This window comes from Gallinula chloropus, assembly GCF_964237585.1.
Source record: "Gallinula chloropus genome assembly, chromosome: 1".
Lineage (NCBI taxonomy): Eukaryota > Metazoa > Chordata > Aves > Gruiformes > Rallidae > Gallinula > Gallinula chloropus.
The window spans coordinates 34,875,488-34,901,487 of NC_140085.1; the positions used below are offsets into that span (position 1 = coordinate 34,875,488).

The 26,000-nt window shown below is 41.1% G+C and overlaps 1 protein-coding gene across 1 annotated transcript in view; it reads left to right on the forward strand.

The window, feature by feature from the left end:
- NELL2 (neural EGFL like 2) overlaps positions 1 to 26,000 on the forward strand; it is a gene marked incomplete at both ends in the record, with an annotated part of 153,865 nt that overhangs the window by 108,294 nt on the left and 19,571 nt on the right. Inside the window, 2 exons of the mRNA XM_084262534.1 lie at positions 767 to 889; positions 3,365 to 3,460. Of these exons, the coding sequence (XP_084118660.1) occupies positions 767 to 889; positions 3,365 to 3,460 (219 nt within the window). The remainder of the gene's footprint in view (positions 1 to 766; positions 890 to 3,364; positions 3,461 to 26,000) is intronic.

The following is a 26,000-nucleotide window of genomic DNA, read 5'->3' on the forward strand; positions in this document are numbered from 1 at the left end:
AATGGCATTTCCCATCTCTTAAAAATTACCAACTAAAGCATTAAAGCATTCAGTAACCTGACCACTTATACAATACTTTTTGTTTCAGAGTGAACAGTGCATTACAATTTAAGATAAAAATCATCTTGCCCAGACTTTTCATTTATTCCCAAAAGGTCCATTTCCCAGTATGTCTAAATCTGGTCACCAGACTGAGGAGCTTCTCATTCTGGTGCTAGGACACACCATGCTGAAAGTCCCTTGAACAGCAGGCAGACCTGTGCTTTTCAGGTTACTTATTTCCTCCAAACAAAGTGTGACACAAGCACTGAAGGAACGCAGGCTCCGTGTTGAAGTCCTGCATTCTGCTAGCTGTATCTTTGGCAGTTTGGAGCGCGTGTCTCGCACCATTAGTCAGCTTCCTGAAGGAAACCCTATGAATCCTGCATAAGATAAACCTGCATGAATAAATTATACAGTGGAACTAGCATATGGATTTTCAGTATGTTAGCCGGCTCTTTGGCAAATGTTTACGAGAACACTGTAGCCCACATGGAAAGTATAATGATGGTGGCTCCCTGTTAATGAATCTGGAGTTATGCTGCACATACGCTCGTACGTGCTAAAAATACACCCCCCAGCTATCCCCTGGTTACACGTTCTCATAGCCCTATTGTCAGTAGCTGCTGCTATGTTTATCTCTTTTTAAATTGGAAACCTATAGAAAGCTGCAATTTTGTCACGCTTGAAAAATTCAGGGCTGTCCCGTTCTTGTTTCCCTTCCCAGAGCATGATGAATGTATAACAAACCAGCACAACTGTGATGAAAACGCGCTCTGCTTCAACACCGTGGGTGGGCACAACTGTGTCTGCAAGCCGGGTTACACGGGAAACGGTACCATCTGCAAAGGTAAGCCACTGAAAAACCTGGGGTACGTCACGTCACTCTTTCAACTGGATGAAGTGCTTTGCTGTAGTTGGTGCAAATCTGTACATGCACCCCAAAGAGGACAGACAAAACGCCAGGCTAGACATTTAGGTCCCACACTTATAGGATCTTCATAGACAGGTAGATGCTGACTTTGCATTTGGCAGAGTCACGATAATTTGAGGATGATGCATAGCTGAGTTAGTGTGCTCTAAAGTTTGAAGTAATTACAATTCATTTGTGTCAAGTTAAGAGTTTCTATACATGCTACACCATTCAAGAAAGCCCCACTGTTACCAGCAAAGTTACAGCTGTGAAAACATTGTCAGATCTACATTGTCCACAGTCAGTCACTTGCTATTTTGCTTGGATGATCTGAAACTTGTTTGGTATGTATGCTGTGTATTTTTGTTGTAAATGAGAAAAGCAGCAGACATGCCTGCACAGAACCTTGGCTACACATGAGGTGATGCCTTGTTTTCTAACATTCTCATTCACTCATAAACATTAGAAGTTAAGTTACTGGTCTCAGAAAGATGCTTTCCTAGAGATATGGTGCTGTTTTATTTCTGTTGCCTTTCACATCAGAGGACATGATGCTTGGTACTTGGGCCCAAATCCTCAGAAGTCCTCAGGCTCCAAGCATAGGAGTTAGAGGATGCTTAAAAGTACAGAATCATAGAATCGTAGAGTAGCTGCAGGGGAACTGCCTTAGATGAGAGAAGTGGTCTCACTGAAGCACTAGAATACCCAACATTCCTTGAAATTGTGCCTCAGTCCTCTTGATCTGTTAGCAACCCTGAATTTCTTTAATTTCTAAGCCTGATTAAGATCTTAGCGCTCGTTATTTCTTCACCAGAGTCATGGTATGATTTTTCGAAATATTCCTAACATAAACAAGCTCTTTGTAAAGCACGGCAGCCTAGTCCACTTCCAGTCAAACACATGGGTAGTGGGACAGATGTCAGCAAATATATCCCTTTATGCTGTGTTCCCTTCTCTGGGGAATGGGAAGAAAGTCTTAGCCTGAGGAGGTTCAAACCCAGAGCTGCTCATTTCAGAAGAAAGCTCTGTCTGTGCTACTCACTCCTGGGCTAGGGAGTATTTTCGAGTCCTTCTGCTGAGGTGTGTCAGCTTACAAAAAAATAATTGGGATTTCTTTGGCTCTAGGAGAAGGTGCATAACCCTAGAGCACAGTGTTGGGCTCTTCTGCCTGGGTAAGAGCTCTGACTACAGGTCTGATATTTCAGAGTGCACCTGGCCCCACAGTCAAAGTGCATCCTTCCATCTCTCTTCAGCACTGAAAAGACAGTATGCACTAGTAGGCTCTGATCCTTTGTATCTCATTTTGAGAAATGTACATCTTTGCAGCCCTGGCCTGGATGCTGGCATCCTTCAGAGACACCTGGATCTGCCTCTTGTCCCATGGCTTTGGCAGCGTTTCACACACTGTGCTGCCAGCCATGCTCCCATGCACCATGCCATCCTGCACCGGGAAGCCTAAATGTCTTTCTCAGTGCCAGGGGTCTCATGCCACATGGCTGGTGCCCGGACCCTGAGAGCTGGAAGGCTCAAGCCAGTAATGCTCATGTTCTCTCCCAGATGAGCCCTAAGAAATCATCAGTGGTGCTGCTACACACAGCAGCTGCAAAACAGGTCCTGGCATCTCTGGTGGCTGGTAACAAGCACAGGACTAGACCAGTGACCTGGAGCAACTCTTCACATTGGTGATAACTTCCATCTGCATAGTTTCACCAAAGTTTTCTCTGCAGTTTCTTGTGACCAGAGCCTTGCTCATTCTGTATTATGGGTACAATCAGAGCAATTAACAGCTGCCATGTTTTCTGTCAGAGCTGGTTGCATTTCTGCACCTGCAGAATGGACTCCTTAATGCATGCATATATTTGCAACTGTATCTGGAGAATACTGCACCTAAATATTGCTTCACGCAGATTGCAGCGTGCCAAAGAGCAAATCCAGGGATTGATTTCAAACTGTAAATGGTAAGAGTTTTAAAGTTCTCCAGAATCCCTTGAGACAGAATTATTATTTCGATGGTTCCAATCTAATTGTCTAATCAAGGAATAAGATAGCCAGACAGGTTAGGGTTCATTTGTGCCTATTATGCCCAGACCTTTATTTGGGCAGCAGCAAAGACCAGCACTGCCCTAGGAAGAGTCTGTTCCTGGGGAACCGCTTCCCAGTGCACGTGAAGGAGCACATATGTGAGCTGTTGTCAGATGATTTACTATTAATCTCCTTCTGTAGGTTGTCCGCCCATCTGGCCAGTGAGGCAGGGGGGCCATAAGCCATCTCTTCATGACCTCTATCCTTAGGAGAAGGCAGTCTTCTGCACTCAGTGCCTCAGGGAGTGTTTTGTGCCAGGGGCCTGTGGCCACCTGCGTGGTTGCTGAGTGTTGTTCTGTTACCCATATACTGTGCTTTTCCATTTTGCAGCATTTTGCAAAGACGGATGTAGGAATGGAGGAGCCTGTATCGCTTCCAATGTGTGCGCCTGCCCACAAGGCTTCACTGGGCCCAGCTGTGAAACTGGTAAGAATATAATTGAATTTATGATGAAGGGAAAGCAAAGAGGATGTTTGAGGTAATCCAAGAAGAAAGGATTATTTAAGTGTGTGCCCTGAAAGAGGAAGCTGCTACTCAAAAGTTACTCACTTTTCCTACATACCTCCCAAGAGAGTATATTACAGCGGTTCTAATTAGAAGCACATGGACTGCAAAAATGAGAACATGAATTAAGACATCTTGGGTTTTGATGTTTCATAATTAATAAGATTATTATAGACTTGCTTTTCACCTCAAATGGCCTGTGGTATCTCCTATAAATGACAGATAATCTGACATCTAGAAATAAACTCTAACAGTCGACTACTACTGTGCTGTAAATGTGACTGGTTCAGTAGCCCACCTTTCCTTGCAGCCTTATTTGGAGACTTCTGATTAACTCAAGTGTTCTGACTCACTGTTAAGGCAAGTTTCACTGTTCCTGCCACTTTTACTTCCTTGTGCAGGCATTCCTTTATCTTCCTGCTATCCCTGAGGATGGCAATACCACAAAGCCTAGTTTTAGAACTTTAGTTTTTAAAGTCTTGGCTCTAGTCAAATTGTGCTGCCCACCAGAGCATGCAGAATGTTAACACTTAGCATCTTGAGTGCCTGTAAATAATTTCTCAAAGTTCAAATGAATAGTTTCAGCACCTTTATTTATTGCTGCAGGATTTTAAAATGCATTCTAACCATACATGCCCCCAGGAGGTAAAGGGAGAAAGCTCACTTAGATTAATTGGCTTCAGTATGCCTAATAAAAGGGCAGTCTGCCACCTATGATTGACTATTGTTGCTGTTCTACATTGGCTTCAATAAATCTTCCAAAGAGAGGAAAGGAGGTCATTTGAGCAAGTATTGCTTTCATCTGACTTGTAAACATGTCTGGTTTAATGAAAAACACAGAGCGATCAGAATTCTGTATTATCTGGTCCATTTGAGAGGTGAGAAATGTGATTGTTTTCAGTCTGCTGTATCTGAGCGGATATTACCACAGTGCACAAGAGGGATGCTGTGTGTAAAGCAGTATCCCAGTAGTTCATCTATTTCCAGAAAAATGTCAAAAAGAACAAGTTTCCAAGTATTCCTCACTGTTTCACAGACTGCAAATAATGCAGTACAGGGTATCAAGGTCTCTTCAATGTAACACTTTGGTTTTGCTTGGAACAAACTGTGTGCTAAGATAATGCTCAAGTATGAAAACAGTTACTTTGCTTCAGTAATATTTGTCTTATATGCTCCCTGCAGCATTCTGTTGTTAGCAACTAAATATAACATGTAAAGTTTCAAGGTCCACATTCATCTTTTCTAGCTTTATACTCCTATCTGAAGTGTGTGGACTAGAGGCATATGTGCGTTAGTGTCCCTGTATAGTCAATATTAATAGCCACCTCCAAAGAGAGATCTTACTGGCTTTTCTGAATCACCACTGGAAGTCCAGCCTCTGCTACCTTCTTTAGAGGGAAACCCAGGGATGCTCTGTTCCCAATTCAGAAAGCTCAGGCACTTAAAGCTAACGAGTTAGCTCAAGTACATTCAGCCCCAAATGTCCTTTGAGAGCAGACAGATTGCTGGCCTAACTGCCTGTCATTCAGGAAACATATAGGAGGGCAGGCAGAGACTTGGATCAGATCCGAATGCCTTTCTGAATATCTGGTCTCAATATTTAACATAGCACTAGTATGGTAGTTTTCACCTGATATCTCAGAGGTAGTGATACTGTTGTTATGATTTGGAACCTGTTTGCCAGCCCAAAAACAGTTTCACAGGTCAGCTTTGCAAGAAGAAGCCCTTCTGTCCTCATGGACATCCATTGGACCTCATATTTTTAATCACTGTTGAAATAAGTATTGCTAGAGATCAGCCACAGAGGTACAGATGTGGCAAACTCATTTGGATATTAATGTGCAAGGGTAGGAGATTGTAATTTACTTATGCATGGCTTTGAAAGGTGCAGTCTGAAATGCCAGTAGAGTAGCAAATGGAAGAGCTATCCTGCCTGTAAAGAGCAAAAGCTGGTTCGCTCTGAGACTGCATTGTCAAACAAATGGTGCTGTGTACAGCCATAAAAGAAAACCCCAGCTTCAGACAGTGCACATTCACTCCCAGTGAATGCCACAGTTTCCCGAAGGTACTTCTCATTAGGCTTGAAGTGATTCAAGACTTTCATACCACAAATAATTTATGCTGGAAGCTTCCCTTTTTGAACAGTCACTTCATCTGTGAAGATGATGTAATCTTTTCTAGGCAGACATCTTTAGTTGCCATCACATACAAGGAAAGAGGGTCGATGTAAAGATGCCAAATCTATTTTTAAACTGTGTGTTACCTGTTTCTATTTATGCTACATATATTTAAAAATCTGCTTATTGAAAAAATCTTGGTGTTTTAGGCTGAAAATAAAACATACAGTTATATAGAAATTGTCAGCAGCTGCTGAACCTATGAATTAATTAAGAGAAGATTGAATCCACACCCCAGCAATAACCTAGAAAATACAATCAGCAGTTTTTACTCTTTCCGTCTGTGAAAAGGTGGCTCTGTAAAAATAATTTCTCAGAATCACAGAAAGGATGATGTTAGAAGGGACCTCTGGAGTTCATCTTGCCTATTCCCTCTGCTTAGAGAAGGGTCAAGTAGATCTAGTTTCTCTGAACTGTGCCCAGTTGGATTTGGAGTGTTTTCAGGGTTGGAGACTCCACAAGCTCCCTAGGCAATCAGTTCCAGTGGTCAATCATCCTCACAGTAAAAAAAAAAAAGTAAAAAGAAATCATTTTGGTTACATTGAAATGCAATTTCTTATCTCCCTAGTCCCTTTCCTGGGCATGACTAAGTGTCTGGCTTCCCCCGACACTGTCAGGTGTTGTACATGGTGATAAGATCCCCCACAACCTTTTCATTTCCAGGCTGAACAGCTCAGCTCTGTCAGCCTCTCCTCATATGACAGATTCTGTAGTCTATTCATCATTTCACAGAACTGTGCTGGAGTTGTTCCATGTCTCTTTTGTACTGGACTCTCAGTCCTGGACCCAGCACCGCAGATATGATCTCAACACCATGAATTAGAGGGGAAAGACCATCTGCCTTTATGTACTGACAATGCCTTTCCTGACACAGCCCAGAAAGGTATTGGACCTCTTTGCTGCAAGGGCACATTGCTGGCTCACACTCAAGTCAGTGTCCATTGGGACCTTCAGATCCTTTTCTGCAAAGCTGCTTTCTCACTGGCCTGTCCCTAACTTGTACTGGTGCTGGGGTTGTTCTTGATAGTTGTAGGACTTGGCTTTTCCCTCTGAACTTGATGACATTCTTGTTGGTCCATTTCTTCAGCCCGTTGATGTCCCTCTGAATGGCAACACAGCAACCCGTGCTCCAAATTTTGTATCATCTGAGTGCTGAGAGTGCACACGATCTTATTGTCCAGCTGTTAAAAAGTAGTGTCCCAGTACCCAGTATTTACCCAGTCATACACCTCAAACTGATTGTTGTAGGGCCAATCACAGCCCTCTGAGCCCTGCTGTTCAGCAGGTTTTCAATCCACTTCACTGTCCATTTATTTAGCCTGCACTTTTTAGCTTGTCTAAGGATGTTATGAGAGTATTAAAAGCCTTATGAAAGTCAAGATGTAGCAACATCCACTGTTCTCTTCCCATTCACCAACCTAGTCATCATATTTTAGAAGGCTGTCAGGTTGGTCAGCATGATTCTCGCTTCATAAATCAGTGCTGACTATTCCAAATCAACCTCTTGTCCTTGATAAGTTTGGAAATGTTATCCAGGAAGATACCATCAGCTTCCCAAGGATGGAGGTAAGGTTGACTGATCAGTATTTGTTTGGATCCTTGCCCTTCGCAAAGGTAGGAGAGACTTTTGCTTTCCTGAAGTTCTCAGGAGCTTCACTCAGTCACCACAACCTTTGAAAGATAATTGTGATTGGCCTCATAATGACATCACCCAACTCCATCAGAACTCCTGGGTGTATCCCATTAGGTTTGATCAACCTGTGTTTATTCCAGTTTATTTAGATATTGATCCTCTTCTACCAAGGGTAAATTTTTCTTGCTCCAGCCTTTCCCACTGGTCTTGGCAATGTGGGACTCCTGAAGGCAAATCTTAACTGGAAAGACCAAGGTGAAGAAGATACCTCACTTTTTTCCATATCCTTTTCCAAAATCCAACCCTGCACACTCGATCAGCGTCTCTATATCCCTCCCAAAGCCTAAGAGGGATGAGGTTGTCCGTGCTTAAGTCCTTCCTGTGAAGTCAGGCTCATGTTGTGGAACAGACTGTTGACCAAGAATAAGAAAAAAATCACAGCTGAAATAGCTGGCATTGTTGGTGTCTTGAGCATCCTCCTAAATTTTTGATGAGGCTGTGTGACAAAGACCTGGCCTATTTCTTTGGTGCCCGTGTTGGTTGCAGAGATGTACTCTTTCAAGTGATGGGACTAACAGCTTCTCCTGCTTGCCTTCCAATGAAGCAGAGAGGATCAGAGGCAGTGGCTGACTGGGCACCACTGAGTAGGAAGCAGGCAGCCTGCTTCTGATGGGAAAGGTCAGAAGTCTTCTAATAAAATTATCCTGAAACGTGGTTCGAGGGCAAACCCACAGCATCAATCATAGGGCAAACCCATTCACCCAGAACTGAAAGCAACTTGCCCAGTTCTGGTGGATTAGCACCAGAGGCTTGCTTGGGTTTACAGGCACAACTGTAAGTCTGTACAGCTGTCAGCTGCTGAGGAACGACTGTATCAGTTTCCTAAACTCAATGCAGCTTTGCAAAGAGAAGTGAAGCCCTGTGTAATTAAGAGCAGTAATGAGTTTCATAATTTTTTTTGCTTCCAGACAAGTGCTTCTGGGGTCTCAGTAGGTGCCAGGACTCTCTCAGAAATATAAGAAGGAGAATCAACTATTACTGCTAGTCAGGTACTTCCATGAGAAGGGGCATTCCCAGTGGAATGCCATGCAGTTAGCAGAGCTATCGCAACACCTTAGAATCATCTGTTGAAACCTTTTAGGTTATTCATGGCCCATACCCTGTGGAAAGGAAAAAGTGGAATGAAGAAACAGATGTAAGAATCATATGCAAATGTATCAACCTCCAGCAATGTTTTTTAAGAAAAATTGGTAATAGGACATAAAACGGAGGCGTGAGAGAATTCCTATTTTTCTTCCCGAAGGATTTGGGTTGAGACACTGTTAATGTTGGGGATGCGTTGGTTGGCTTAGGGACGTGGGCTTTATGTGTTAAAGGATTTTCAAGTCTTATAAGGCACTGTAGTAGTTAACACACTAGAGCTGCCTTCTGCAGTGTAGAGAACAGATATTACCAAGGGAATCTAAAAATATTTGTGCCTGTTAAACTTTTCCAAAATCCCTGACTTAATACTGTCTTGTTTGACTGCAAAATCATGAATTCTTCAATGGTCATTTTAAAATGCTATCCTAAATTGTATTTGAAAAGTGGTTTATTTTAGAATCCAGCACAAGATGACTTCGTTAGATCAGATTGCATTACTGTAACTCTCCTTTAATTCAATCACAGAATCACAGAACATTAGGAGTTGGAAGGGACCTCAAAAGATCATCTAGTCCAACCGCCCTGCCAGAGCAGGATCACCTAGACTAAATCGCACCGGAATGCAGCCGGGTGGCTTTTCAATGTCTCCAGAGAAGGAGACTCTACAGCCTCGCTGGGCAGTCTGTTCCAGTGCTCTGTCACCCTCACAGTGAAAATGTTTCTCCTTATATTCACATGGAACTTCCTGTGCTCCAGCTTGCACCCATTGCCCCTTGTCCTGTCATTGGCCATCACTGAGAAGAGCCTGGCTCCATCCTCCTGACTCTCACCCTTTACGTATTTATAAACATTAATAAGTTTACTCCTCAATCTCCTACAAGCTAAACAGGGCCAACTGCCTGAGCCTTTCTTGATAAGGAAGGTGTTCCACTCCCTTAATCATCGTGGTGGCCCTGCGCTGTACTCTTTCAAGGAGTTCTATGTCCTTTTTGAACTGAGGGGTTGAGAACTGGACACAATATTCCAGGTGTGTTCTCACCAGGGCAGAGTAGAGGGGGAGAAGGACCCCTCTTGACCTACTAACCACACCCCTTCTAATGCACACCAGGATGCCATGGACCTTCTTAGCAGTGAGGGCACATTGTTGGCTCATTGTCATCCTGCTGTCTATCAGGACCCCCAGGTCCTTCTCACCTATGCTGTTCTCCAACAGGCCAGTCCCCAACCTGTACTGGTACCTGGTGTTGTTCATCCCTTGATGCAAGACCCTACACTTGCCCTTGTTAAATCTCAATGAACTTCTCCCCACCCAGTTCTCCAGCCTGACAGAGCTTTAAGAGCGCACTTGTTCTCCTACTGTATATCCATATCTGCTAGGGCATGTGTACATGATTACTGCCTTTTTGCTGCTTGTCAGCTTCCTTTTTGAGTTCCCACACTCATTTTGTGCTTTAAGTATTCCCCTGGACCACATTTAATTATGCATGAGATCAAATAGCAGACTTCCGCTACTAGTAGTGGTTTGATGTAGGTTTTTGGTAACAGGTTGGCTGGATGTATATAGCTGCTTCTGTGGATGCTTTGCTGTAATTTGCATTTCCTGATAACATACTTTCCTTGGATATCAGGGGAACCATGTCCACCTATTATTAAACAATCCATGGCAAACTGCTGAAAATAAACTGGCACACAAAGCTGTTGCCTTTGAAAGGAACTGTTGAGAGGATGTCTGATACACAGATTCTACGTTCATCCAGCCACACCTTATTACGAATAGTTGTCTTAATTAAATGTGTGACTGAATTTATGAAAAAAGATGTGCCATCTCCCTCTCCTATCTGATCTCTTATCAGAAATAAAAGTTTTCCAGATCCAAGGAAAATACATCACTTGGCTCTATGTATTTTTTCCCTTTTTTTCACTTATGGAAATCTCAAACAAAAATAGTGTAAGTGTTGTAAGCAATTCATGGAGAAAGCGAAAAAAATGATGTCACTAAAATAAATTTTTGCAACTTTGTACTTAAGATTTGCAGTTCAAGATACTGAAATACAACTTGGAGAAGTGATTTGGGTAAATAGTTGCTATAGACCAGATCTCTTCATTTTGTGCCAATAATTAACATGTGTGACTGTTGCTCTTTTCAGCAAATCCAAATTAATTTGTTCATGTGCACTGACCATAATAATGGCAGGCTTCAGATTATTGAAGACCATTATTATTCCTGTTCCAAAGGAAGCTTGTGAAAATCTTTTAATTCTGATACCCCAGTTATTAGGAAAATAATTTTACTGGTATTGGAATAGAGGGCTTTGTCAAAGTAACCAGAAATGTTGTTAACTTTGCTGATTTTGCAAAATTGAAGTATTTTAGTACTTTTAGCATCACAAGAGAACTGCTTCCATTTAAGCCCTTGATCCCCGATGTTCAGCTAAAGCAACTGCAATCAGCTTGAGGCCAGGTAGGCTCTAAAGCTAAAGCTGTGACACAAATGGTATTTGAAGCCCATAGAGCATGGAACCAATTCTGTACGAACTGGAATGACTTTTGGCAGAAGCCTTAAAAATTCTTGGCCCCAGTCTAATGAAAACTCTCTCTAAGCTACAAAAGTATCTCAGGCAAAAGTTTCCCAACTGCTCAGGAATCTGCCATTTTCTCAGTTTTATTTTTACAAGGAAGATTTAAATTACTGATAGTTGAATTGGGATTTACAACAATAATACTAAAAGGCTCAAATTTGTGATACAAATATGCAAGGTCCTGTGCAAACCTAGAGTAATAGGAGTGTCCTTAAGCAGTTCACGGTCTAACCAGGGGAAGCTGGTTGCATGCTGGGATAAATGGGCATAACATACAAATTCTTTGAGTAGAAAGCATGGTTAATTGTCCTTAATGGCTTGCTTAGCTTTTTAACAAAGGAGGAAACAGAAGAAGGGAGCAAGAAGAAAGAGGTGGAGTGAACATGAAGGCAGCACAGGCATGGACTGTCCAGAGAAATGGCTGTAGGAAGAAGGAACACCTCCCATAGTTTATCAGTTTTCATATCCCACATGACTTGCTTGGATCAGTGGAGCAGAATCTGACTGGAGGCCTGTTACTAGCGGTGTTCCCCAGGGCTCGGTGTTGGGTCCAGTCCTGTTTAATATCTTCATTGACGACCTTGATGACGGAATAGCATCCACCCAGTAAGTACGCGGATGATACAAAGCTGGGAGGAGTGGCTGACACGCAGGAACACTGCGCTGCCATCCAGCAAGACCTGGACAGGCTGGAAAGCTGGGCAGGGAGAAACCAGATGAGGTTCAACAAAAGCAAGTGTAGAGTCCTGCACCTGGGGAGGAATAACCGCTTGAATCAGTACAGGCTGGGGGATGACTTGCTGGAGAAGAGCTCTGTGGAGAAGGACCTGGGGGTCCTGGTTGATGACAGGTTGTCCATAAGCCAGCAGTGTGCCCTGGTGGCTAAGAGAGCCAATGGGATCCTGGGGTGCACCTGGAAGAGTGTGGCCAGCAGGTCAAAGGAGGTAATCCTTCTACTCTGCCCTGGTCAGGCCCCACCTGGAGTATTGTGTCCAGTTCTGGGCTCCCTGGTATAAAAAAGACAGGGATCTCCTGGAGAGAGTCCAGAGAAGGGCTACAAACATGATTAAGGCCTGGAGCATCTCCCCTATGAGGAAAGGCTGAGTGAGCTGGGACTCTTCAGCCTAGAGAAAAGAAGACAAAGGGGGGACCTTATTAATGTTTACAAATTTCTTAAGTATGGGATGCAGGGGGAGACAGGACAAGAGGCAATGGCTGCAAGATGGAGCACAGGAAGTTCCGCACCAACATGCGGAAGAACATTTTCACAGTGAGGGTGACAGAGCCCTGGGACAGGCTGCCCAAGGAGGTGGTGGAGTCTCCTTCTCTGGAGATATTCAAGACCCGTCTGGATGCCTACCTGTGCAATATGAGCTAGGGAGCTGCTTTGGCAGGGGGGTTGGACACGATGATCTCTTGAGGTCCCTTCCAACCCCTACGATTCTATGATTCTATGATCTTGGTGTCCTGAGGATTCATGCTTCCATGTTTTGGGAGGGTCCTAAGGTTGATACTTAGATGTTAGAGGATACTTATGGCAGGAAATGTTTTAATTACATTAAAGGGCTGAGTTCAGTTCACAGAAATAATAAAATGGTGACCCTGAATAGTTTTTCTAAAAACAAATAGTTGAGCATGATTTGCAGTGTAAAACATTTTAATACATCTCAGCGTGCAGAAGGAATCCATCCTGTTCTGAGAGTCAGGCCTTTTGGAGTCACTCAAGTCTGACATTTAAACTTCAGTAATTTTCAAAGTCTGCAGGCTATTCAAAGCTTTTCCCTTGGTGCTAGAGAAAAAAAAAATAAATCACCCAGGACAAAACCCCAAGAAGCTAAATTCTGGCTTGAAAGCAGCTGAGATCCAGCTTGCATGCTGGGCTGCCTGCTGCTACAGCCCTGCAGCAGTGCTGAGGTTGTGGGGTCAGGTCCCTGTATAACCTGGAGCCTTGACTGTGGGAGGAGGTGAGCAAGGACAGATGCTGGAGCTGACATCCCAGCATAGCTGCACACCCAAACCCTAGAGTGTCATTGCCATTTCTCCTCTCCAAGTGCTCCCTGTGTCCTTGAAAAGTCTCCTGGCTTTCTGTGCTGTGGAAATTTTGGTATGTAGCATGTTTGGTTGGGAAGTTTTGCCTTGGCAGCCACAGCCCCAGTGTAGAGACGTAGACATGGAGTTCTCGGTATCCTGTTTAATCTGGTTTAATTTAGACTTGTAACAGTAAATATCTAACTTCACTTTCTATTCTCAGGAGCTGATTTTCTGAAATGAAAACACTTCTGAATTACTGCATGCACCTGCATTTAATTAATATTTTCTGTAGTTTCCATTTCAGCAGAAAGAGACAGAACCCAGCTGCTAAAAATAATGTAATGCTTTTGCTGAGGATGCTGAAACATCTTGCTTTATAACTTGCATCTCTGCTATATAAAGTTGTTAGCTGGCATGCACGTGCTGGGTAATGAGTGTTCTGTGTTACAGTCTTGGCCTTCTCAAAGATGGCTGTTTTGCATGTAAGTTACTGATTTCACAGGCAAGGACAGTATTTGTTTGAGCTAGCCTGGGTTTATTGAGGTAATAGATATAACTGTATTTATTGATGCCACATCTTATTCTGTATTATTCCATTGTAAACGATCTCTTTAAATCTTTAAGCAGATAGCAGAATCACAAGCAAGCTTAGAGGAAGCATCAACTTCTAAGTCTTCTTTAAACATAACAGTTAATTCCACTTAAAAACACTAGTATGTCACTATGTTAATTTTTCAATACATTGATACAGGATGCTAATAATGAATTTTGAAATACATACTTTGTGTTCTGCAGTCCTGTCAGTGAACTACAACTATGCAACATGAAGCAAGCATCTTCCCATAGAATTTTTTTGTGACTTCAGAGGTTAGGATATGACTATATGAGTTATTTCCTTACAAAGCCATACCAGTATATCAGTCATCTGATTGACATTTCTGCTCTTTCAGTGGTTACAAGGTTTTTTTCATGTTTTCAAAATACAAGGTGACTTTTGAGATTTGAACAAGCACTAGTAGGGAACAGGCTAAAATTGACATTTGCATGGTCAACAATCTAAATTCCCTGTTGCCAATGGTGAAAGCTATTAAATTTTACCTCCTGAATTACTGTAGGCAAATAGTGCCTAAAAGCAATGCTTCAAATACTGAACTGCGCCCCTGTGAACCTTCTAATCCAGTACCTTGGTGGTGGAGACTTCAAATAAATAGGTTTTGAGAAGAGTAATTACAGGAATTCAGACCTCCACACTGCTTACATGCTTCTGTAGAGTTTTGTTTGGTTAATACAGTTTTCTGATGTATTAGGCCACAGTATTCTGACTGATGATTAATAGAGAGAAATATCCTCAGTAATAGAAGGTGACTGTTTCAGGCAGGCCAAATTCGTACTGTCAAATCTGAACTTCTTAGTGAGTCTGAAAAATCTTGTTCAGCTGCTCTAGAGCAGAGAGTGCAAAGTAACTTTTGGTTCCTTTATTTTTTGTTCCTGCACTCCTGTGTCTCCTGGTTCTGGCCAGGCCAGAGTTAACCTCCCCAAGAACCAGGACACTGTGATACGCTTTACATAAAATCATGACATTAGGAGCCATCATCTTCACAGCTTCTGTTCTGAGAAGAAAGGAAGCAAATTATAGCCTTGATACTTGATGCTGACCAGGGTGCGGGGTGGGATTTTTTTCTGTACCTCACAGCTTGAAGCTGTATGGGTATTGCTAAAAAGCTGGTACTGAAAGTCCTATATAGACTTCTGCTGATGTTTTCTTTAGTATGGTCTTCCATAATCAGCCAGAGGTATTGTATTAAATGTACATAGTATTATATTTTTGAACCATCTTCCAGTAATTCAAAATTAGTGACTATTTTATGGTTTTATTTGGTTGGTTGGTTTTTTGGGGTTTTTTTCATACATCATCTGATTAATTTCTAGGCAAACCTGATTAAAAATACCTGGTTTGCTAACCGATCTCCTTCTTGTGTTTTCATCTCACCAAAACTGGGCCCTGTATTCAACTGATATAATTTGATACAGTCCTCTTGGCATACAGGGCTGTGTGCTTCCAACGACCTGCCTTTGCTTACATTCCAGGTTCTCTGGGTTATTTCTGTGAAGGCAGAATAATAACAAGTGGCAATGAGTCATTTTAAAACATCCATTTGTGCAGATGCAAAGATGACTTTTTATCATTGATGTTCAGGACCATTTTGGTATCTCTGAACAACCCTAAGGAAAACAAGGACCATAGAGCATGCTGTTGTAATGCTTAGTATATTTCAGAAGTCATGCCTCAGGTGATCAGGAATCCTATGAAGTTAGAGTCTAGATGAAGGAACTGTAACTTGCAGTGCATTCACAGCTTTATTCATAAATCATCTGCCTCCCCTCCCCAGCTAATTAGCATTCTAGGTGAATAGCTGCCCAGCCCGACATGCATAAAAATAAACCAAGTTGCTAGTAATGCTTATACATTTAGAAGTAATAGGTGCACTGTGGTTTGAAAAAAGTCAAGGTAGGGTTGATTTCAAAAGAGGCTTCACCCCCATAAGGGTCTCAAATGTGATGCATTTTTTTAAGCTATTTAAATGAGTTCATGAAAAATATGTTGACTTTGCCTAAGTCTAAAGTCACTGCATAGCATTTGATATATTACATCTTAAGGAACACTGAGCACTAAAGAGGCAAATAGTGTAGTCTTCACTTTTTTAATTGGGCTTCAGTTGCTCTTATGAACGTAGGCAGACAGACAAGAGCAAACACTGGCAGAAACTAAGTAGAAGCAGAAGCTTAACTCTCTCCTGACTGTATTTCTGTTTTAACTGGCATCGTCTTTAATGCTGATGTCCAGCAGAGGCAGGGAGAGAGCAGTGTGTGGAATGCATGATGCAGTAGTAGCTTTGCTCTCAGGGATTGTAGATGGCAAAGGGCATGTTCCTCATTCCCTCTAAAACAAATATGCTCAAATGAAGAGGTGAAGGTTGAAGGAAGGGGAAGAATTTATCCAGATGCAAGACAAAAGCTCACAAATTATTGCTTTCTGCAGGAGGAACAGTGCAGATTTCATGGGGATCTTAATCGGTTGGAAAGCGGTAAACTACAAACTCTACTTAGAGTCTGAGCAATAGTCTAGTAGGAATTAGTTTACAAATGCAGTTTTTCTGGGCTGCCATCACATCTCTGTCCCCCTTGGCTCATCTGAGATTTCTCCATTCATTTGTATAAAGAGTGTAAAGTTGCTAAAGTTTCTTTCTCCTCCCGAAACCCAAAAGAATTTGAAAGATCATTTCAGAGAAAAGACGAAGAAATGACAGCACAGGGTTCCTGCAGAAACTCTTCTCCAAGAATCTCTGCATGAGTTATATTACCCTCAGGAAAAAAATTAATGGATCAGAAGGGTTTTAGTCACAAAAAAAGCTTATGAATCTTGGGCATGTGATGTTTACTGTCTATATGTAACTTTAGACTCAGAAAGGACTGGTTCTGAGTAGAGAAATAATACCGCGTATTGCACAATGCTGATAAAAATGTAGCAAAGAATTAATTTGAATTGCTATTACAATTAATAATTCCATCAAGTTTCAGCTAACTATGTGCCAGCAAAACCCAAGTCTTCATATTTTTATTCCTTTACTACTACAAGGAAGTTAAATCAGAAAAAGAAAATATGATTGACAGTCTCAGAAACCGTAGTAGAGAGGTGTTCAGCTAATCCTTGGAGAACGAGCCTTCCCTGCAAGGAATGCTCCATTTTAACAATGCTCCAAGTGCTAATTCAGGCAACAGAAAAATACACATATGCAGCCAGCAGATGGGTTGCAAACACGGCACATACGATATAGATAAGCTGTTTGTAAGTGCGAATCTGAAATTCAACATGCCGGTGCCATTCAACAATGGCTCACTGCTCCTGCCTTTCTCCAAACATTTTCCCCCAGCACATGTAATAACATGAAGTTAATTACATGTCCTGGTGCTATATTCAACCACTCTTTCAAATATCAATAAAAATTATAGAGCCTTAGAGTGCAGCAGAGCTGTACAGGGGGGTTGTATTTTTACAAAAAGCAACGCTTATGTTCTACATTGTGGGATCTGTTGGAAACAAAGGATGCAAGATTTAAATTGCTATTGGTGAGTGTCCTTGTGACTTCTATGATCTGTCTGTGCTACCAAATAAAGCAAGTAGGGAAGTAAAGGCAGCAGGTCCAGATTTAATCTCTACAGCTCAATGCTCTTCCTCTAACCTCTCTCCAAAGCATGTTGACCTCTTCTGTAGTTCGGTTCCTGTTCCTCAGTGTGTTGCTGCTCTTTAATCCACACCTTTGCATCATCATGTGGTACTTATCAAATCAGCTCTATTAAAATTCTGCATCCAGATCTCCTAGAAGCAGTTTTTCCCCATTTTACAGATGTGGAAATCAAAACACATGGGTGAAGTTGAGTACAGGATAAAGTTTGGTTAAGAAGGTAGTGGCAAAAGTCCAGATAAAATAGAGATCATCTCATTTCTGCTCCCCCTGTCCCTCTATTCAAATACATCAGTATCTGAGAGAAGAAATGGTAGAGTTTATATCATTTTTTTTTTCCAAGTGGGAAGTGCAGCCAGTTCATAAAACCTGAGAAAGTACTTTTTCTTTGGCTTTCAAAAGGATATATTCTAAAACTACTAGCTCATTAAATTGTAGAAGAAGGTTTAAAAGTTGTCTGAGAGTAAACAAATGAGATCTGCAGCAAGGCAAGAGGAAAGCCAGGGTTCTGTGGATGAGATGCTTTTTGCTTGGCTGCAGTGTCTGGAAGGGAGGTTACCGTAATCCCTGTTATCACCTGAACTTCTCTCAGATATGAAAAATAAGCTGAAAGATGAACAGTGAAACAAGGGCTGGTGACTTCGGAAGCTTGTGAAGTTTTACTTTGCTTTATATTTTTTCTTATATTTATTCACAGAGTAAAGCTTTGAAAGAAATTAAGCACAAAATGCCTACATTGAGTTTGGTGAGCATTCTGGATTTAGGCATGAACCCTACTTAGCTCATCCTTTCTGTTTTGTAGCTTAAGGTGCCTTGCTGTTTCATCTTTCTGTGTCTTTTTCTCCCTTAATTTTCCTTTCCTGACACAGTTTCTCGGGTACATATTATTTCTTTCCTCTCTCAGAGTCCTTGTCAGTTTTAAATAACGAAAGATTTTTTCTCTGCTGAAGAACCAAATGCTAGTACTTATCTTTTTCTCTTTATACATACATTTTTTAGCTTGTTGCAACACTACCATCCGATACGAATCAGTCTAAAAAAATGTGAAAAGAGACACCACAGGAGGAGAGTGATGCAAGGAGATGGGATTTTTTCATTATTTGTTAAAAACCTCAAGATATATCTACTACTTAGCTATTACTTGCCATGGTAAAGAATCTCCTTTACTAAACACGAAAACTAAAATTTCAATTAGGGTCTTAAAAAAAAAGTGGGCTATAAATAGAATGTAAATAGTGCTGCTGGGCAGCATTTTAATCGAATTTCCTTCTGTTCTGTAAGGGAGATAGGGATGACCTTCATCACTCACTGTAAGCTCTCTCTTTTATGAATTACGAACCGTTCAACTATTAGTGGAATTAAAATCTGTAACACTGCCAATCATTGCCTCGTATCCCCGTGGAGCCCTTCCTCTTGCTGTCAACATGAGGGATTCTGCAGTTGTTGCAGATATCTATATGTTTATAGCCCAAGCAAAGGGATGGTATGGCTTGTTCTTTTTCTGTGCTTCAGCAATTTTTTACAATCTCTAAATGATCTTATACATGAGGAGCAGCAGTGTAAATCAATGGTGACTGATATATGGACTGAGAGTTGTGATAGCAAGCCACTAGTAGAAAATGTAGACAAGACTTTTAAACTTCAGCACATGTATGTGTGGCAAATCACTAGTAGAAAATATAGACCAGAATGTGTTAAATTTAAGCACACATATAATATGTGTGGTACCTTATCCAAAGGGTAGAAGACCAAATCCAAATTATGGTGTCAAATCAACTCCTAGCCAAAACTTAGAGCTGCTTTGTGGGTTCTTTTCTTTTTTGCTTAAATAACCTCATTGGAAATTTACTGTAATTCATATCAGAGGTGATCTGAAAAAAAACTTTTCCCAAACTGAACCCAAACTAAAGTGGTAACGTGCTATTGCATCCTTGGTTCAAATATATAGAAGTCGTGACTCAAGGTTAGGACTGACTTGACGCCTCACTGAAGGAAACTCACAATCCAGTTGTGCAAGTAAAGCCTTACACTGTACTAGTGAAGCCTTCCTTCCCACCTGTTAGAAAATAGGTAACAGCTGGTCAAAGTAACTTTTCCATTTTCGGACAGATAAATTCTCTTTTGCTTAGGACCTGGCCACTGCTACTCAACAACTGACACATTTAGTGATAGCACCAGTGTGTTGTCCTATTTCTAACATGTGCACATGGAGCTATTAACTTTCAAACACTAGTAGGTATCTAAAATGGGTTTGTCAGTGTATTTCAAGGTATAAAAGTGCTTTTGATAGCTTGAAGAACATAATTGCTTTTCTTTTTCAAGATCGGGCTAATGAGGAAACAGAAGCATGTGCTCACGGTTGAGGTTCTGTACTGAGAATGATGGACAAAGTGAAAGCAAAACCACATCCTTGTCAATGACTAGAAATAGAGGCCCAGTACTTCTTAATTAATCTTTTTAATGGGAATTGGCACAATCAGTTTCACAGAATCTTGTTGAAAAAGATTTTTTTTTTTTTTACAATATTCATGGATGCACCTAGTTCATCTTGGCTAATCAGGTGTTCTGAATTATCATCTTCAAATGTTAGAAGTGTCACCTCCTTTGATGATACTGGTATGTAATGAGAGACTGTCATAGTTTTAGTTATTGGTGGGGTCTGTGATTGATCAATTTTTGACAACAAAGCATTGTTAACAGGGCTGCATGGTGAAGCAGTCAGTGGAAAATTCCCTTTCATAATGTTTCTATCTAATTTTGGAGCGCCGCCACTGCCACACATGAAATAACAACGCGATTGAATTTCTTTTTGCTGGCATTTAGCAGGACCTATGGGGGTGTGCAGAAATCAATGGGGGATCAGGAGTCTGGAAAATTACATACTTGAAGAATTAATGAACTATAATTCCGTATTACATCCTCAATCACATTTTGCTTCCTTTTCATTAATGGAACTAAATTAGTTTTCCATGGACAGAGTACTTTAAAAAATGCAATCATGCTCTTGCTAGGATTTAAAAAAAAAAAAGAGAGAGAAAGAAGTCCTGTTTTAACAATAGTTATTTTTTGTGGAACATGACAGTTGGAAATTTTTGTGAAGAACATATATGCAGCACTGACTCAACCTGTTGAAGCAATTTAAAATGTGGTAGTTATAAGCCCAGCTCTAGTTTCCTGCCATTGGAGCCAGATTATGTTTTTAAGGTAACTCAGCTATAATTTCTACTAGATTGGGAGGTGTAGAGATAGAAGCAGTGACTCCAAAGGTATTTGAAATGCATTTTTTCTGACACGGGCCTAATTTATTGTCCAGGGAGTAGGGAAAGCAAAGGCCATGATCTTCACTCTTTTCTGAAGGCACATCTGAGATAACTGATGTTTCTAATGCTGTCTCAAGAAAGTCATTTTACTCACAGAATTATGTTATGCGACGATAAAATTGTGGGTGACTCTTCTCTTTGCAGTGCCTCACAGGACAGCTGTAATTTGGCCCATCGTGATTTAAACTTGTAACTGGAATGTTGGGATTCAAATGCAGTTAATCTGAAGAATATTCTATGGTTTAACAAGAACTTTGATGTGAGAAGCCATATACTGAAAAGCATGTCCTAGTATTCATGACATGGTATATCATATCTTCAGTGAGTTTACTGGAAGCTGAAAAAATCATAGTGAGATTGTAAACAAAATCAGGCTCTAGGAGACTCTTTGACCAAGGAAGAAACTTCCTTTGGGAATCAGCAGCAGCATGAGAAGAAAAGAGAAGATCAGCCTTTATAAAACAGACTTAAAAGGCACTCTAAGCAACTTTGGCTACCTGACATAATTGATATCTTCACAAATTATTTCAGAAGTCTCTGTTTCTATAATCTTGGGGTTTTTCTTCCTCTGTATGATATTTATATGTTTGTGGTATATGGGAATGTACTGGGACAGAAATCTCAAAAGGTAACACTTTGTTTTAACAACAAGATAGCTCCAGTGTATTGAACTTCACTGGGATCTGTTTTTTGCATAAGATCTCTAATCAAAGGTCTGGTAGAACAGCAAGGTCTTGTCAAGTATCATCATGTTAGAAGTCTGCTGTCACATAAAAACCAACATAAACACTCTGGGTTCTAGAATGTGCAATAGAGGTAACGAACTCTTTTCAAAGCTGCTCTAGAAAATTGAGTGCTGACAGCAAGATACTTTATACAGTACAGTGAACTTCCATTTTCTCCTACTGAATGAGGCCCTTCTCCCCTTGCACATGAGTTTAGTAAAACCAGAAACTCAGACATCATCATAATCATAACTGGGCATTCTGTTAGCTAAGCATAAATCTGAATAGTTGGGACGTAGTCTTTAATATCCAAGCCAGGTGTAAAATGCTTAAAAACTTATTGATATATGGAAAGACTGTCTGACTGTTCCAAATGTACCCATGAAAAAGAACATTGAAGTTGTATCTTTTTGAACAACTTCATAGTGCCCTAAACCACTTCTTCAGTGATCTGTTTCTGAAACGTTTTTCTTTCAGTGTTGCACTTTATTTGTACTTTCTGCAGGGCTGGGATTTGGGTGACTCTGGAGGTTAGCCTTAGGCTGGAAAAACTGTTGCCCTTGAAATGAGATCTCAAATTTAGCCTTAGCCAGTAGTGACTGAACATTATGGTAGTCGCTGGCTGCTCATTAATCGTTACAAGTATATCCAGTGATAATAACCCAATTAGCATTGGAACAGATTATTATAATTGGGAGTACCTATTAATTGGCAGTCCTAGCTGAGTGCCATGTATTATAATGTCCCAGAAAAACTTCCAGATTGGAAATAACTATATTAAAAGTCTTCACAGCTGTCAGTCTGTGGTGCTGCCTTCTTGACAAGAGAGGGCTACTGGGGCTTTGGTTTGTACTGACCTGGATAAAACAGTTTATGAAAGAAAGGCTTTTAGGACTAAGCTGTGCTCTGTGTCTTTATAACTCTGTGCTTGATGGTGGCATATAGGCTTTACTGAGAGGAGGATTTCATGATTAATATTTCAGTGTTGAAGTGAGTAAAATAAAAACGTTATAAACCCAGCTCCTCTTCCCCCACACCATGGTTCTTTGTTGAGTGCAGCTTGACCACATTAGAGAGCTTGGTTCTATTGCTGGATGAAAGAGCACTGCTATCTTTCAAATTGGCAATTTTATACCACTTTCAATCTTCAAAAGCTCTTATTATACAGAAATTCTCTAATAATATTCATCAGACAGCTAGCTTTCCTTTTTTTCTTACTGTACCAGTGGATAATTTGCTAATGATCTTATTTTATTCTTCAGGGAGCAGAGTTTTCTCTGTCTCCCCAAGAGCATAGGGGAATAATAGCTGAAACTGTTGCCACAGTTCAGGATATGAGTGATTCTGAGGTATAAAGGTGATTTGGAAGACGAAGGGGTTTTAATGTCAAGGGGAGCTAGGTGTATACAGCATTTTCCTTCAAAATATGTCTGACTGTGTGCCTACTTTGTTAGAGTGGGGCTCCAGTTAGCAAAAAAAAAAAATAAAAAATTTTCCAGTTGAAAAATGGGTATCAAAATATGGAAATAGGGTGACTCACTTCAGTTTAAGAAAAATGCACAGGAGAAACCCTGAATATTTGAAAACCAAATCATGTTCAATGTAAGTGTGTAAAAATCAGTTACCCAGTTGTGTGGCAATGGGGTATGTTCAGTATTGCCATCAGTGTGTCCATGAGTTCAATAAGATAGAGAGTCCCCATGTCCCTGGTGGTTTGGGGGCTCACCAGTCTCACAGGTGTATGTGTCTTTTCCAGTCAGTGTTTTCAGTATTCTGCTATTGGGGGGTTGGATCCGATGATCTCTTGAGGTCCATTCCAACCCCTACAGTTCTGTGATTCTGTGAAATGCCACAGGGTGAAGTACTGCCAGAACAGGCAGTGCTGAAGTGCTGTGTAGCTGCTCTCTCCAACTTGAAGTGAAGGTGACTTTGTGCTTGAAGCCTGGCCACCTCTATCAGTGGGGTGGCAGATTTGGTATGTGCAGTTGTGCTGTTTATTTTTTAAAAAATAGAGAAAATGCCACCTCCATAATAGTCAATGAATGTTCTGCCATAAATTGGAGCATGACCAGGATGAGGTGATTTGCTCTGGTCTGTCACACATATGAGACTGTATTTTACTTCCTGTATGGGAACTTTGACATAGCTTCTTACAGCCAGTTGAAGAGAGGAACTTGCATACTCGGAATAAGAGATCTGTTTTGTCGGGTTTGCTTAAAAATGTTGCCACTTGCCATTGAAAAGACAAAAACTTGCTCCTTTCCTTGCAACCTAAACATTTTGTTTAATTTTTTCATAAGTGAAAATATCAAACCTTTCAGTAGCTTCCTTGTATAGAGTGATATTTCATTTTTCATGACTTTCTAGTACAGCATCAAGCAGGACTTCATTAGTGCTATTAATATTCCATATAGCCCACTGATATACCATAGCCACTGGCCAAGCAAAACTTCAATCAGTTTTTCTTCTCTTGTCAGCTCACACCTCTGACTGAGCAGCTGCAAGATGATTCATCCAAGAATGTTTCACCATAGGACAGAGAAAAATTATTTCTGGCTGCTTTTCCCATACTAATAAGATAATTTCAGTTGTAGATACTTTTGCAGCACTTCCTGAGCCGTGCTATGCCCATTTGAAAATAGAAATCCTTTTATCCAAATGTCAAGAAAATTTTCCATGAAATCAGTGCTTTATTTCTGAAAAAAACACGTTTCTGCTGCATTTTCTTGTTTAACAGAGTCGCGACAGTTAGATTTTGTCCCATTACGGAGCAAGTGTCTACTAGAATTAATGATCAGCATTAGCTCTGAGGTTTAGGACAAAATTGCGTGCATAAGGAAAATCTATATCCTGAAACCCACTGGCACATGCTATAAAATACTGTTTGCCTAAAAAGTTAATGGTGAGAACTGTTTTGGATTTCTTTTGACACTGCAAAGTCATGTAAGGAGCGATGGGTTATGCAGCATTGATGCAGCAATGGTTCCAATGCGATGGCTTCAGGCAACAATCTGTCAAGGCTGGGACATTTCTTAGAGACCAGCAGCACGCTTCCATCCATGCTTCTTACAGGAGGCTTTCTTACATAACTCCACTCAACTCTGCACGCGGCCATAATGAAACGAGAAGAACGTATTCCTTTGTTTATTGGCATCTGTAGCAGCATTTCATCCCAAGTAATATTTCTTGTGATACAGGTTTGTCAGCTAGTTTGCAAATAAATACGGAAAAGCTGCTTTTGTTGTCAGTTTACCAATACTGATGTGACATTCAAGGCTTGTTTTTCCTGAATAATCAGTGAGTTCATCAGAATGCATTCAGCCTGTGCCTACAATACTGTGCTTCTAATTATAAGGCTTAGAGATTCACAAATAAATTGTTCTGAAGAGAGGAACACAGGCTTTCTTTAATTCATATGTGCTACTTTGACCTAAAGAACAATTTTTTCTCCACTTTATCACCAACAAATACATTCCACTTTCCCAAATAAGAAATATATGCCATCCGGTATCTTAATGCACATTATTAAGTAGCTGCTATGAAGATTCATACTGACTCTCAACAAAAACTCTTCTCTTTCAACCTCTGAATATTACTTGCTTCATTGACTCTTGGGGTTTGTAGCTTTGGCTACCCCAACAAGTCACCTGAAACAGAACAACAAGCTGGTCAGTCTCACCTCTGTGCCTGGAAAAATCATGGAGCAGGTTAACCTGGAAACTATGCTGAGGCACATGAAAAATAGAGAGGTCACTGGTGACAGCCAATGTGGCTTCACTAAAGGCAAATCATGCCAAACAAATTTGGTGGCATTGTATGATGGGGTTACAGTGCAGGTGGGTAAGGGAAGAGTGACAGATGCCACCTACCTGGACTTGTGCAAAGTATTTGACACTGTCCCTTGTCTGTAAATTGGACACATGGATTTAACAAATGGACCATATGGTAAACAAGGAATTGGATGGACAGTTGCACTCAAACAGTTGCAGTCATATTGAGTTGTGGCTCAATGTCCAAGTGGAGACCAGTGATGAGTAGTGTTCCTAAGGTTCTGTATTGGGGCTGGCATTATTTAACATTTTGGTCAGCTACATGGAAAGTGGGATTGAATGCACCCTCAGCAAGCTTGCCGATGACACTGAGCTGTGTGGCACTGTTGACACACGGGAGAGAAGAGGACCTTGGCAGGCTTGAGAGATGGGCATGTTCAAACTGCCTTAAGTTCAGCAAGACCGAGTGCAAGGTCCCGCACATGGGTTGGGCTAATACCAAGCATGACTAGAGGCTGGGTGGAGAATGGATGGAGCGCAGCCCTGAGGAGAAGGACTTTGGGCTGTTGGTGCACAAGAAGCTCAACATGAGCTGGCAATGTATGTTTGCAGCCCAAAAAGCTAACTTTATCTTGGGCTGCATCAAAAGCAGTGTGGCCAGCGGGTCAAGGGAAGCGATTGTCCTTGTCTACTCTGTTCTTGTGAGACCTCACCTGGAGTACTGCATTCAGCTCTGGGGTCACCAACATAAGAAAGATGTCAAGCTGTTTGAGCACATCCAGAGGAGGGCTGTTAAGATGATCAGATGACTGGTGCACCACTCCTATGAAGACTGGCTGA